Source organism: Rattus rattus, chromosome 10 (genome assembly GCF_011064425.1).
Source record: "Rattus rattus isolate New Zealand chromosome 10, Rrattus_CSIRO_v1, whole genome shotgun sequence".
Lineage (NCBI taxonomy): Eukaryota > Metazoa > Chordata > Mammalia > Rodentia > Muridae > Rattus > Rattus rattus.
The window spans coordinates 20,619,101-20,634,647 of record NC_046163.1 but is presented as its reverse complement, the minus strand read 5'-3'; the positions used below and the strand labels follow the sequence as shown (position 1 = coordinate 20,634,647).

Sequence of the window (15,547 nt, the reverse complement as noted above, 5' to 3'; positions counted from 1 at the left end):
TTATTTATAATAGCCAGACACCCGGGCCCGCAGCAGCTCTCTGCTCCCAGAACCCGTGGGAGAGATACCTTACCGCCTGGTCAGGTGGGCACTCCTGAGGCTGCAGAGCGGAAGAGACCACCAACACTGCCCACCCCTGCCCACATCCCTGACCCAAGAGGAAACTGTACAAGGCCTCTGGGTTCCTGTGGGGGAGGGCCCAGGCGCAGCAGGAGCCCTGCCTGAGACACCACCGGAACCTGAAGGAAACAGACCGGATAAACAGTTCTCTGCACCCAAATCCCGTGGGAGGGAGAGCTAAACCTTCAGAGAGGCAGACACGCCTGCGAAACCAGAAGAGACTGCTCTCTGCACACATTACTGATTCCAGAGGAAAACACCGGAGGCCATCTGGAACCCTGGTGCACGGAGGCTCCCGGAAGAGGCGGCGCAGATCTTCCTGGTCACTGCCGCCGCGGAGAGCCCGTGGGCAGCACCCCGCGAGCTAACTAGAGCCTCGGGACCACAGGTAAGACCAACTTTTCTGCTGCAAGTGACCTGCCTGGTGAACTCAGGGCACAGGACCACAGGAACAGCTGAAGACCTGTAGATAGGAAAAGCTATACGCCCGAAAGCAGAACACTCTGTTCCCATAACTGACTGAAAGAAAACAGGAAAACAGGTCTACAGCACTCCTGACACACAGGCTTATAGGACAGTCTAGCCACTGTCAGAAATAGCAGAACAAAGTAACACTAGAGATAATCTGATGGCGAAAGGCAAGCACAGGAACCCAAGCAACAGAAACCAAGACTACATGGCATCATTGGAGCCTAATTCTCCCACCAAAACAAACATGGAATATCCAAACACACCAGAAAAGCAAGATCTAGATTCAAAATCATATTTGACCATGATGCTGGAGAACTTCAAGAAAGACATGATGAACTCCCTTAGAGAACAAGTAGAAGCCTACAGAGAGGAATCGCAAAAATGCCTGAAAGAATTCCAGGAAAACATAAATAAACAAGTAGAAGCCCATAGAGAGGAGACACAAAAATCCCTGAAAGAATTCCAGGAAAACACAATCAAACAGTGGAAGGAATTAAAAATGGAAATAGAAGCAATCAAGAAAGAACACATGGAAACAACCCTGGATATAGAAAACCAAAAGAAGAGACAAGGAGCTGTAGATACAAGCTTTACCAACAGAATATTAGAGATGGAAGAGAGAATCTCAGGAGCAGAAGATTCCATAGAAATCATTGACTCAACTGTCAAAGATAATGTAAAGCCGAAAAAGCTATTGGTCCAAAACATACAGGAGATCCAGGACTCAATGAGAAGATCAAACCTAAGGATAATAGGTATAGAAGAGAGTGAAGACTCCCAGCTCAAAGGACCAGTACATATCTTCAACAAATCATAGAAGAAAACTTCCCTAACCTAAAAAAGAGATACCCATAGGCATACAAGAAGCCTACAGAACTCCAAATAGATTGGACCAGAAAAAAACACCTCCCGTCACATAATAGTCAAAAACACCAAATGCACAAAATAAAGAAAAGAATATTAAAAGCAGTAAGGAAAAAGGTCAAGTAACATATAAAGGCAGACCTATCAGAATCACACCAGACTTTTCGCCAGAAACTATGAAGGCCAGAAGATCCTGGACTGATGTCATACAGACCCTAAGAGAACACAAATGCCAGCCCAGGCTACTGTATCCTGCAAAACTCTCAATTAACATAGATGGAGAAACCAAGATATTCCATGACAAAACCAAATTTACAAAATATCTTTCTACAAATCCAGCGCTACAAAGGATAATAAATGGTAAAGCCCAACATAAGGAGGCAAGCTATACCCAAGAAGAGGCAAGAAACTAATCGTCTTGGCAACAAAACAAAGAGAAGAAAAGCACACAAACATAACACATCCAAGTATGAATATAACAGGAAGCAATAATCACTATTACTTAATATCTCTCAACATCAATGGCCTCAACTCCCCAATAAAAAGACATAGATTAACAAACTGGATACGCAACGAGGACCCTGCATTCTGCTGCCTACAGGAAACACACCTCAGAGACAAAGACAGACACTACCTCAGAGTGAAAGGCTGGAAAACAACTTTCCAGGCAAATGGTCGGAAGAAGCAAGCTGGAGTAGCCATTCTAATATCAAATAAAGTCAATTTTCAACTAAAAGTCATCAAAAAAGATAAGGAAGGACACTTTATATTTATCAAAGGAAAAATCCACCAAGATGAACTCTCAATCCTAAATATCTATGCCCCAAATACAAGGGCACCTACATACGTAAAAGAAACCTTACTAAAGCTCAAAACACATATTGCACCTCACACAATAATAGTAGGAGATTTCAACACCCCACTCTCATCAATGGACAGATCATGGAAACAGAAATTAAACAGAGACGTAGACAGACTAAGAGAAGTCATGAGCCAAATGGACTTAACGGATATTTATAGAACGTTCTACCCTAATGCAAAAGGATATACCTTCTTCTCAGCTCCTCATGGTACTTTCTCCAAAATTGACCATATAATTGGTCAAAAAGCGGGCCTCAACAGGTACAGAAAGATAGAAATAATCCCATGCGTGCTATCGGACCACCACGGCCTAAAGCTGGTCTTCAATAACAATAAGGGAAGAATGCCCACATATACGTGGAAATTGAACAATGCTCTACTCAATGATAACCTGGTCAAGGAAGAAATAAAGAAAGAAATTAAAAACTTTTTAGAATTTAATGAAAATGAAGGTACAACATACCCAAACTTATGGGACACAATGAAAGCTGTGCTAAGAGGAAAACTCATAGCGCTGAGTGCCTGCAGAAAGAAACAGGAAAGAGCATATGTCAGCAGCTTGACAGCACACCTAAAAGCTCTAGAACAAAAAGAAGCAAATACACCCAGGAGGAGTAGAAGGCAGGAAATAATCAAACTCAGAGCTGAAATCAACCAAGTAGAAACAAAAAGGACCATAGAAAGAATCAACAGAACCAAAAGTTGGTTCTTTGAGAAAATCAACAAGATAGATAAACCCTTAGCCAGACTAATGAGAGGACACAGAGAGTGTGTCCAAATTAAGAAAATCAGAAATGAAAAGGGAGACATAACTACAGATTCAGAGGAAATTCAAAAAATCATCAGATCTTACTATAAAAGCCTATACTCAACAAAACTTGAAAATCTGCAGGAAATGGACAATTTCCTAGACAGATACCAGGTACCGAAGTTAAATCAGGAACAGATAAACCAGTTAAACAACCCCATAACTCCTAAGGAAATAGAAGCAGTCATTAAAGGTCTCCCAACTAAAAAGAGCCCAGGTCCAGACGGGTTTAGTGCAGAATTCTATCAGACCTTCATAGAAGACCTCATACCAATATTATTCAAACTATTCCACAAAATTGAAACAGATGGAGCACTACCGAACTCCTTCTATGAAGCCACAATTACTCTTATACCTAAACCACACAAAGACCCAACAAAGAAAGAGAACTTCAGACCAATTTCCCTTATGAACATCGATTTAAAAATACTCAACAAAATTTGGCAAACCGAATCCAAGAGCACATCAAAACAATCATCCACCATGATCAAGTAGGCTTCATCCCAGGCATGCAGGGATGGTTTAATATCTGGAAAACCATCAACGTGATCCATTATATAAACAAACTGAAAGAACAAAACCACATGATCATTTCATTAGATGCTGAGAAAGCATTTGACAAAATTCAGCACCCTTTCATGATAAAAGTCCTGGAAAGAATAGGAATCCAAGGCCCATACCTAAACATAGTAAAAGCCATATACAGCAAACCAGTGGCTAACATTAAACTAAATGGAGAGAAACTTGAAGCAATCCCACTAAAATCAGGGACTAGACAAGGCTGCCCACTCTCTCCCTACTTATTCAATATAGTTCTTGAAGTTCTAGCCAGAGCAATCAGACAACAAAAAGGAGGTCAAGGGGATACAGATCGGAAAGAAGAAGTCAAAATATCACTATTTGCAGATGATATGATAGTATATTTAAGTGATCCCAAAAGTTCCACCAGAGAACTACTAAAGCTGATAAACAACTTCAGCAAAGTGGCTGGGTATAAAATTAACTCAAATAAATCAGTAGCCTTCCTCTACAAAAGAGAAACAAGCCGAGAAAGAAATTGGGAACGACACCCTTCATAATAGACCCAAATAATATAAAAGTACCTCGGTGTGACTTTAACCAAGCAAGTAAAAGATTTGTACAACAAGAACTTCAAGACTCTGAAGAAAGAAATTGAAGAAGACCTCAGAAGATGGAAAGATCTCCATGCTCATGGATTGGCAGGATTAATATAGTAAAAATGGCCATTTTACTAAAAAAAAGCGATCTACAGATTCAATGCAATCCCCATCAAAATACCAATCCAATTCTTCAAAGAGTTAGACAGAACAATTTGCAAATTCATCTGGAATAACAAAAACCCAGGATAGCTAAAACTATCCTCAACAATAAAAAGACTTCAGGGGGAATCGCTATCCCTGAACTCAAGCAGTATTACAGAGCAATAGTGATAAAAACTGCATGGTATTGGTACAGAGACAGACAGATAGACCAATGGAATAGAATTGAAGACCCAGAAATGAACCCACACACCTATGGTCACTTGATTTTTGACAAAGGAGCCCAAACCATCCAATGGAAAAAAGATAGCATTTTCAGCAAATGGTGCTGGTTCAACTGGATGTCAACATGTAGAAGAATGCAGATCAATCCATGCTTATCACCCTGTACAAAGCTTAAGTCCAAGTGGATCAAGGACCTCCACATCAAACCAGACACACTCAAACTAATAGAAGAAAAACTAGGAAGCATCTGGAACACATGGGCACTGGAAAAATTTCCTGAACAAAACACCAATGGCTTATGCTCTAAGATCAAGAATAAACAAATGGGATCTCATAAAACTACAAAGCTTCTGTAAGGCAAAAGTACACTGTGGTCAGGACAAAACGGCAACCAACAGATTGGGAAAAGATCTTTACCAATCCTACAACAGATAGAGGCCTTATATCCAAAATATACAAAGAACTCAAAAAGTTAGACCGCAGGGAGACAAATAACCCTATTAAAAAATGGGGTTCAGAGCTAAACAAAGAATTCACAGCTGAGGAATGCCGAATGGCTGAGAAACACCTAAAGAAATGTTCAACATCTTTAGTCATCAGGGAAATGCAAATCAAAACAACCCTGAGATTTCACCTCACACCAGTGAGAATGGCTAAGATCAAAAACTCAGGTGACAGCAAATGCTGGCGAGGATGCGGAGAAAGAGGAACACTCCTCCATTGTTGGTGGGATTGCAGACTGGTACAACCATTCTGGAAATCAGTCTGGAGGTTTCTCAGAAAAATTGGACATTGAACTGCCTGAGGATCCAGCTATACCTCTCTTGGGCATATACCCAAAAAGATGCCCCAACATATAAAAAAGACACGTGCTCCACTATGTTTTCGCAGCCTTATTTATAATAGCCAGAAGCTGGAAAGAACCCAGATGCCCTTCAACAGAGGAATGGATACAGAAAATGTGGTACATCTACACAATGGAATATTACTCAGCTATCAAAAACAACAAGTTTATGAAATTCGTAGGCAAATGTTTGGACCTGGAAAATATCATCCTGAGTGAGCTAACCCAATCACAGAAAGACATACATGGTATGCACTCACTGATAAGTGGCTATTAGCCCAAATGCTTGAATTACCCTAGTTGCCTAGAACAAATGAAACTCAAGACGGATGATCAAAATGTGAAGGCTTCACTCCTTCTTTAAAAGGGGAACAAGAATACCCTTGGCAGGGAAGAGAGAGGCAAAGATTAAAACAGAGACTGAAGGAACACCCATTCAGAGCCTGCCTACATGTGGCCCATACATATAGAGCCACCCAATTAGACAAGATGGATGAAGCAAAGAAGTGCAGACCGACAGGAGCCGGATGTAGATCGCTCCTGAGAGACACAGCCAGAATACAGCAAATACAGAGGCGAATGCCAGCAGCAAACCACTGAACTGAGAACAGGACCCCTGTTGAAGGAATCAGAGAATGAACTGGAAGAGCTTGAAGGGGCTTGAGACCCCATATGTACAACAATGCCAAGCAACCAGAGCTTCCAGGGACTAAGCCACTACCTAAAGACTATACATGGACTGACCCTGGACTCTGACCTCATAGGTAGCAATGAATATCCTAGTAAGAGCACCAGTGGATGGGGAAGCCCTGGGTCCTGCTAAGACTGAACCCACAGTGAACTAAACTGTCGGGGGGAGGGCGGCAATGGGGGGAGGGTGAGGAGGGGAACACCCATAAGGAAGGGGGGGAGGGATGGGGATGTTTGCCCGGAAACCGGGAAAGGGAATAACACTCGAAATGTACATAAGAAATACTCAAGTTAATAAAAAAAAAAAAGTATATTACTTACAGCACTGAAACTAGTATGTGGAACTGCTTATGCTATTTTTTGCAGCTTTTCTTTCTTACTTTTTTTTTTTGGCAATCCTGAATTACACCAAGTAAAAAGATAAAAAAAGAGGTTAAAAACAAACTTTTAACCTAGTATTTTTTTAATTTTCCATGATTATAGATATAATTTCTTCCAGAAAAGATATTTGTTTCATGAAGGACTTTTAAATTTAGTCCTTTGGTAATTTTTTATTTACTTTAATAAATGTAAATCATTAACAAAGTAATATATAGTATTCTTTTATCAGTGCTGTCATTTCTTTTGCACATAAGAACTAATCCTTTTCAGGAAAGTATCAGCCACACGGGGCAGTAAGATGAATTAGTGAGGATAGGAAATTGTTTCCAAGCCTGACCATCCAAGTTCCACACAAATCTATATGATGCTCACAAATTAAATTAATACAGTAAGTGCTTCTAAGCCAAATTTTAAGATGCTTATCCATATTCTGTTTATCTTGAATATCTCTCTCCTATAGTTGTTTGTGTAATACACATAAATTCTTTCCTCAATGATATATAGTTATACTTTATGACAAACCAAAATTATACAATATTATGTTCAATATAATTAGCCAGGAGTAAATGAAAGCAAAAGATGTAGTGAGGCATCTTCCCACCTATCTATGACAGTTGGGAGCAAAAGAGAACAAGTAATGAAGGAACTGTGATCAAATTGGAACCCTGATATGGACTAAATAAAACTCAAAATATCATAATCTATTTATAAATCTTCTAACAGTATCCAAAAAATTATATACATAGTGACCATATGATCTAGTAATTCTACTCTTAGATTTAATAAACTCCAAATGAATAAAGGCCTAATATAAAGACAATATCAGAGTCTTTCATAATATTAGAAACAACCTATATGCTGATCCTACGTTAAATAGAAAAATGAAATATGGACTCCCTGTGCTGGAATCACCTCAAATTTAAGAATACCAGTCATTGAGTGCCATAGTATAGTTTTACTTTGAAAATGTAACTCGAAAATGATGTAATCTAGTCCACAACACATAGCACATGAAAGGGTCTAGCACTAGCAACCTGGCAGGAAGAGGACTAAATTAGATGGCTCTCAGGGCTGAAAGCATGCAGAGAAATTTTTAATAATTAGGTTTCTGTGAATCTTGCTCTAATTAAAGAAATGCTGATTACAGATACTATGACTGTGTCAAAATGCTCAACTTTAAACATGGCTAGGTTAAAAATATTTTTATGTACTTTAATTGGATCAAACTAGAATACATCTTGAAAACAAATCATTCCACTCATGTTCTCTTTATCCCCTTCCACTGCAGAGATTAAGCACACAGAAACATGCAGAATAGAAATATTTCTATTAAGAAATTGTGAAAATTGCTCCTTAGGGAATCTTTATCATCTAAGCAGAACCAAAATGCAATTAGAGAGAAGATAGTGAAGTCTCCATTAAAATACCACTGGGCACTTTCTGTTTTTATATTCGTGACTCCGATCTACCAGAAAGTCTAAGAAAAAAATTTACTCATTCAGAATCTATACGTTTTAGGACTTCATTGAAATAACAACCATTTCACTTATAAAAAAAATAAAAACAAATAAAAACAAATGCCTTGACCAAAAGCACACAGTACAATTTAACTAGATTATTGACATTTTGCCTGCAATGCCAAGTAATATAAAGCAGTATACATCACAATACAACATTCGTGTTCTAAAATTAAAAAAGCATGCCCACTCCCCAAAATTTCTTACCTCATGCAAATCAAAACAAATTTTGTATATATGAAATGTTAAAAATATGCAAAAGAATATCACATTTTCTAATGGCATTGCCTTCTGTCATATACCTTGAAATGAACATAATAGGGTTTACTTCATTATGTATAACTACTAAACACCAGGAAAGCACAACCTTGTGGTCAATTGCACACATAGAGCTTTAGTATAAATTTTATTCAAGATCACAACACTGATAGAAATCATGTAGTAGTTTTATTTACTGTAAAAGTACTAATTGTGTAAATGATGTTGAAAATTAGAATGTAGATCATAATTATTATATCAAGATTAATGAACTATAACTATAACTATAACCAGTAAGAGCAAAACTGTTTATGTCTTGGGCTTCTTAAAAAGTTCATATCTTTCCAATGTTGATAAAGTAAACAAGCAAATATAGGCACATATCTAGTTGTATATCTTTGCTCACTACAGCTCTAAGTCACAATGCTACCAGGCATCTTAAGAAAAAAAGTATACTTACTGCCCTCTAGAGGTATGAACCAGTAGTGTAATAAGTGTAGATGTTGCTGGGCATATACAGTTTAAAGCTAACATGGCGTATTTAAACTCTTCTTCACAAACAACATGATCTGTTTGAAATAAAATAGGTAAATTAGAATAATTTACCTTTCGAGGGTCATATGTTTAAGTATGAAAATTAAAACAATGAAGGAAACTGCAGAAGGCTCAGTAAAAACATACTTATTTTAGGGTCGTTTTACAGGTGCAGTGCTATCCCCAGGAATATATTTGGTAAGACAGAGTGCCAGAAAGGGAGTTCATGACAGGGCTGGGGGCCACAGAGGTTGGATTCTAATTCTTTCCTAAGACAATGGGAAACTCTGGTAAAAGGCTGAAACAGTCCATGCAAGTAGAAGAGGGACCTCTTTGAGATACAGGCTGGAAAATGTCTCAAATGATGTGTGAAGTCCCCATTATATGCTGGCATTGAGTACAACAAATACCACAGCACCGATTCTTTTTAAAAAACGTAACCACATAGCATTACTTGTCAAAAATTTTATAGCGTGTGGTAGGCTATCTGACTAACAGAAGTAACAGGTTTTATACTATCAGAGTCACAGTAACCATCTTAAAAATTAATATTAAAATCAATTAAAATAAAACGTACACTGTCAATAAACTAAGGTTCCTAAACTCAGGAGAGGATAGGGCCCAGTTAGCGAGTGGTGCCTAAAACTCAGTGCCACGAAAGAAAATGAGTGAGAGAAAGGATGACAGAATAAAGGTGCCAACCACATCTGAGGGCCGAAGCTGCTTAGCCCAAGTATATCGTTACCATGGGAGAGTGGTCGCCTAACATGACAGTTATATCAGTTTCTATGTAGATCATATGCTTACAAAGGGAAATAAACTGTTGTTAATTTAAAGGCAACCAACCCCATACCAAGAGTTCAACATTGGTATTAGAACTTGACAGCCCAGGAAACATCTAAGAAATAGATACATTTTTATGCATGAAATAGTAAAGTTAGCTGAAGGAAGGAAAGGGAGCTTAAAGTTGTTAGTGAGATTAAAAAAAACTCTAACAGATAAATAAACACTATGAGATACAGGCAGAGAAAACAATGATTGACTTCAGAAATGACAGAGCAATTGTTCTGCTATGTTCGCGGGATGCCTTTCTGTTAATGTGGTATTCTAAATAAAGAAAGAGCTCATTTTCTTAATTTTGTGTGAAATTTGACTTCATTTCTCTTTGTTAGCTTTCACATGAGAAATGTTCTACTGGTTCTAACTCATGATTTAGTCTAAAAGTGAAATATATCCTAATAATTTCTCTTTTATAACCCCTTTCCTTTCCCTTTTGCCCCATTCTCCATCCCTCTCTTCCCCTTTCAATTTTCCAGTATGTTGAAATGCAAATTGAGGATGACTTCAAAAGTACATAGCACTGATATTTAGTGTTTTGCAAAAAGAGAGCAGATTCTATCTCCAATTTGAATGTTGAGATCTGTACAGAATTTTTGCAAAAGAACAGTGTATTTAAACCACCCTCTCAATATTTCTCAAAATAATTTTCAATGTGCATGTCTAATCTGTGAGAGAAAGGCAACAAAGCTGTTAGAGGCAGAACACAGTTGCTTTAAGCTCACATCTTAGCAATGCATAGGGAACCCTGATTTCAAGCTAACACTCCCAACATATGATCTGAGAAAAATATATACACTTCATAACATAAGACAGGACTTTAAAAAATCCAAACTGTAACAGAGAATTTGGAAACTCAATTTCCATATGCACCACCACATGTACTTATTAATTTTCAGCAAGAGGCATAAACTGTATCTTTTTTCAAATAGAAGAACTTGAAAAATGTATTGCATTAGTGAAACTTTAAAAACATCGCATCATCTTCTCCTTTAAGTAGTTGAAAGTGGTATATTGAGGCTTTCTTTGTTCAGTAATTATCAGAAATTTGAAGAGAAAGGTTGTGAGGTAATGTATGACAGGGCCTACTGTTTTCAAAAGTAGTACCACTTTTTTCCTATACTAAAATTTTAGAATCCTCACATGACTCTTACTCAGCTATAAGTTTGCTGCACCATAGTCCTTCAAGTTTAAAGCACATTTGCCACCAGTACCACCACATGGACACACAGACACACGCGAGCGCACACATGCACACATACACACACACACACACACACACACACACACAAAACATGTTCTGTAGCTTCAGTATCATATGCTGAATTATCTACAGAAAAATCTGCATGTGATTTAAACTTTATTATTCCTAGTATAGCATGTGACTCACTGGTATTACTTCAAGATTTTCAATCACATTTATAATGTCAACATCATTTTCTGGCATGGCTATTGGTGCAAGCATCCCCTTTTGTATTTTCTTTATTTCCTTCAATGCTTACAATGGAAGAATTCATGCTTCATCATTATGTATATTACCTATACATTTTCATTAAAAGAAGTGATAAAAATATTTAATGTACAAAGACAGCACAGAAAGCTAATGAGATACCTAATGAAATAAGGTTCTCATTGTTCAACAAGGATAGTCTAAAAACTTCAGACTGATTCTAGAACCCATGTGAAGATAAATGGTGAGAACAGACTCACAAGCTTTCCCTTAACTTTCATCTATAGGTATATTGCTAATTGCCTTCTAACAAATGGCTACTTCCACACAAAAAATAACAATGATACTTCAAGTATTAATACCACTACTACCACCTACTACTACTACTAATAATATACAAGATATAATTAAAATCAGGTTCTTAGATGAGAAAAGCATATATCATCAATTCTCTGTTAGATAAGAAGTAACATGAACATTCACGGGCAAAATATCTCTTTAACCCTTGTGGATAGAAGACATATGTAAATTAAAATGATTGACTATCCAATTAGATAATAATACTGATTAACAAGGATGACACAGTGTCAAACCCACAAGGTGCAACCTTCAAAGTAAAGTTGACGCTATCTATAGACCTCATCTTTAAAGTCTATGTAGACATTTCAAGATTCTGAAATATTCACTACCAGCTGAGGCTTCCAGTAAACTAAGTATAATATGATTAAAGGAAGTTAAATAGTAGAGATCTTTCCTACTACATGCAAAGCCAAGGATCTGACCCTCAGCACTGCAAAAAACAAAAAATAAAATTGAATAGAAAAGACACTGGTAACATTCTATTTTTCTACTCGCTGACCCTCATTTCCGAATGCTGTATGGCAGTCAGATTGTTTGTTCTACTTCCTACGTCACTGTCTTTGAACATTTGTGCACACAGTTTAATAAGGTTCTGGGCACTCTGAGATCCCTGGGGTTCAAGCCGCAGAATCCAGTGTTCCTTCTCAGGCACTAGAATGTCAACACTTCACATCTTCTGCTCTATGTAGAACAGAAATAGGAAATAACCTACTCTCAAACACCATCATGTCAGCATTTGATTTTGGGATATTTAATTTAAATGGAAAATTAAGACATTTAATTACTTCATGGAAGTTCAGCACAGGGAATCACACCTCATAGTTTTATGGCCATTCATGTTTTGACTTTTAAATGAGGAAAAAGGTTCTTGGAATTGTGGTTCATGTCCTTAATACCATGTCTTTAATACCAGCACTTGAGAATCAGATGCAAAGAGAATAGTGGGAGTTTCAGGAAGGACAGGGCTGCATGATGAGACTTTGATAAACAAATGAACTTTTTTCCTAATTGGAAATATATTTTCCTCATATATATGGATTATGATTTCCCCACTCTCTCTTCCACTTTCCCCCACATCTGGATCTACACCCTTCCTGTCTCTCCTTAGCAAACAAACATATGTCTAAGGAATAATAATAAAGTATAATAAGATACAACAAAAAATACCATGTTGTAATAGAACAAAAGGAAGCAATAGAAGAAAAATAGCCCAAAGAAAGGCAAAAAATTCAGAGCCCCACTTGTTTCACAAACTCAGGTGTCCTATAAATACACAAAATTGAATGCCACAATACATATGCAAAGGACCTCCAAGGTAAAAAGAGAGAATAAAAATATATGATTAAAAAAACTAAAATTACTAAGAAAAAAATGTATAGAAATAGGTCTGAGTGACCTTATGAGACAAGGAATCTCCGAAGGTGCCTTTGTATTTTTTTTCTGTTCGCCATTTACTTGTGGAAATGCTACCTATATTTTACAAGATTTGCATCCCCTAGGGAAGTCCCCTCGCAGTAACAAATTTTCATTCACAAGTGTTTACCAATTAGACATTGATAAATCGCTTTTGGGTTAGGGAAGACGCATATGTCTACTTCCCTGGTCAATTCCAAGACCCCCATAGGGCATAGATCCATGCATGGACTGTTAATTTAGAGGGCTTTGTTTATTTGGCATTCTCCATTCCATCTCACTCTCACACCCTTTCCTCTTTCTCTACCTCAGAGTTCCTCAGGCCTAAAGGGGAGGGATTTGATGAACAAATCCCATTTAGGGTTTCATATTCCAAGGTTTCTGACTTTCTGGGTAATGTTTGGCTGTAGGGCTCTATTTGTCCCCATCTGCTGCAGGAGCAAGCTTCTCTGATAATAGCTGAGTAAAACACTGATGTATGGGTAGAGCAGAATGTTATTAGGAGTCATTTTTTGCTCCTATAAAATATTTCAAAGAGTAGTATTTGGTTTTATCCAAGGCCTCTGGGCAATCTAGTCTGAGACTCTTGGTTACCCAAGCAGTGTTGGTATGTGTTCCATCTCTTGGACTGGGATTTAAGTTAATTCATATATTCGATAGTTACCCCCACAAGATTTATTCCACCATTGCACTAGCATATTTTTCAGGCAAGACACCATTGTAGACTCATTTTTATAGCTGACTTGGTATTTGTTTCTGCCTAGGTGACTTGCAAAGCACCTCCCTGTACCAATGTCACTAAGATGTAGGGGGAAAGACTCTATGTAGGCACCAGCTCAACTTGACCCTGTCCATCGATTTATGTAAGTGTTCACTTCAGCAATCAGTTTGTAAATTATGGTTTATAGTTTGGAAACATCCTGAATTGCTTGAGATTTCCCATGGGACTACCTTGGCTATCTCAATAACACAATGCCAGTACCGAAAGCATTAGGTGACAAGAGATGTCCAACTGAATCTCTGTATCCCCCATATCCATATTATTTGGCTACTTCATTTAGATCACCTTCTTATATGTATATATTTTTGCAAGTTTGTAATGTATTAGGTTTCCGCACTATTCCTCAAATTGCCAATAATTTGGGGAGCCTCCTCATATTTCTTCTCCCATACCCTCTTCCCCAACACTCTCCACTTGTTCATTCTGTCTCAGAATCACCTTGTCTGTAACACACACACACACACACACACACACACACACACACACACACACACACCAGAAAAAAAGACTTCATACATAGCAACTAGTGATGGTGAAATGGGATGACTGCATGTAGAAGAATGCAAACAGATCCATAGTTAATCAACCTTCACAAAACTTGACTCCAAATGGATTGCAGACTTCAACATAAAACCAAATATATTGAACCTGATAGAAAAAAAGGACAAAGGAGTAGAATAGCTTTCAGCAAATTGGTACACGAGAAGACTTTCTGACCAGAACACCATTAATACAGTCACTAAAATCAACAACTAAGGTCAGAACTTGCGAAAATGAAGTGAATGGTGAAGGACACCATCATTCAGGCAAAGTGGCAGCCTAGAGAATGGGAAAAGATTTTTACCACCTACACATACAATATAGGGCTAATATGCCAATATATAATAAGTCTACTAAAAAAAACCAAAAACAATACAAAACAAAAACTCTTAGGTGTCAAGAAAAAATAACTCAAATAAAAATGGGAAGCATCTAAATAGAGAATTCTCAAAAGATGAATTAAAATGGGTAGGGAACACTTGAGCAAATGTTAAATACCCTTAGTCATGAGGGAATTATAAATCGATATTCCTTGAGATTTCATTTTACAGCAGTCAAAATGGCTAGCATCAACAAAGCAAGATACGCATTGTGTGCCAAGGATTGGGAGATAAGGGACCACTTATCCATTTCTGGTAGAACTTCAAACTTGTGCAGCCCACTTGGAAATGAATGAGGTGGTTCTTCTGGGAAATGGTAATTGACGTTCTTCAATATCCAGCTATACTAGTCCTCAGCATATACCCAAAAGACGCTTCACACTATCACCACAGACACTTGCTCAACTCTGTTCATTGTTGCTCTATCAATACTAGCCAGACACTGGAAAAAATCTGGATGTCCCTCGTCAGATGAATGGATGAGAGAAATCTGGTACATTTACTCAGTGGAATCTCGCTTACTCATGAAAAACCTGAAATTGTGAAATCCTTTGGACCTAGAAAACAAACAGACTAAACTCTGTACTGGCTGGTTCTGTGTGTCGACTTGACACAAGTTAGAATTATCAGAGAGAAAGGAGCCTCAGTTAAGGAAATGTGTCCAAGAGATTGAACTGCAGGGGATGCCATCACTGTGATAGTAGTCCTGGGTTCTATAATAAGGCTGGCTGGACAAGCCGGATGAAGCAAGCCAGGAAGTAGTAGCCTTCATTGCCTCTGCATCGGCTTGTGACCCAGTTTCCACCTCTGACTGAGTCTCTAATCTGACTTCCTCCAATGATGAACTATGCACTTGGAGTATAAGAAGAATAGACATATTCCTCTCCATCATGCTCTTTTTGCTTTGGGTACTTTTTTTTTTTTTTTTTTTTT

General features: G+C 37.9%; 1 protein-coding gene across 1 annotated transcript in view; it reads right to left on the bottom strand.

Moving 5' to 3' along the window:
- The window catches only part of Kcnt2 (potassium sodium-activated channel subfamily T member 2), a 267,014-nt gene that overhangs the window by 138,577 nt on the left and 112,890 nt on the right, over nucleotides 1-15,547 (bottom strand). The window contains exon 9 of the mRNA XM_032915567.1: nucleotides 8,780-8,888. Coding sequence (XP_032771458.1) covers nucleotides 8,780-8,888 — 109 coding nt within the window. The remainder of the gene's footprint in view (nucleotides 1-8,779; nucleotides 8,889-15,547) is intronic.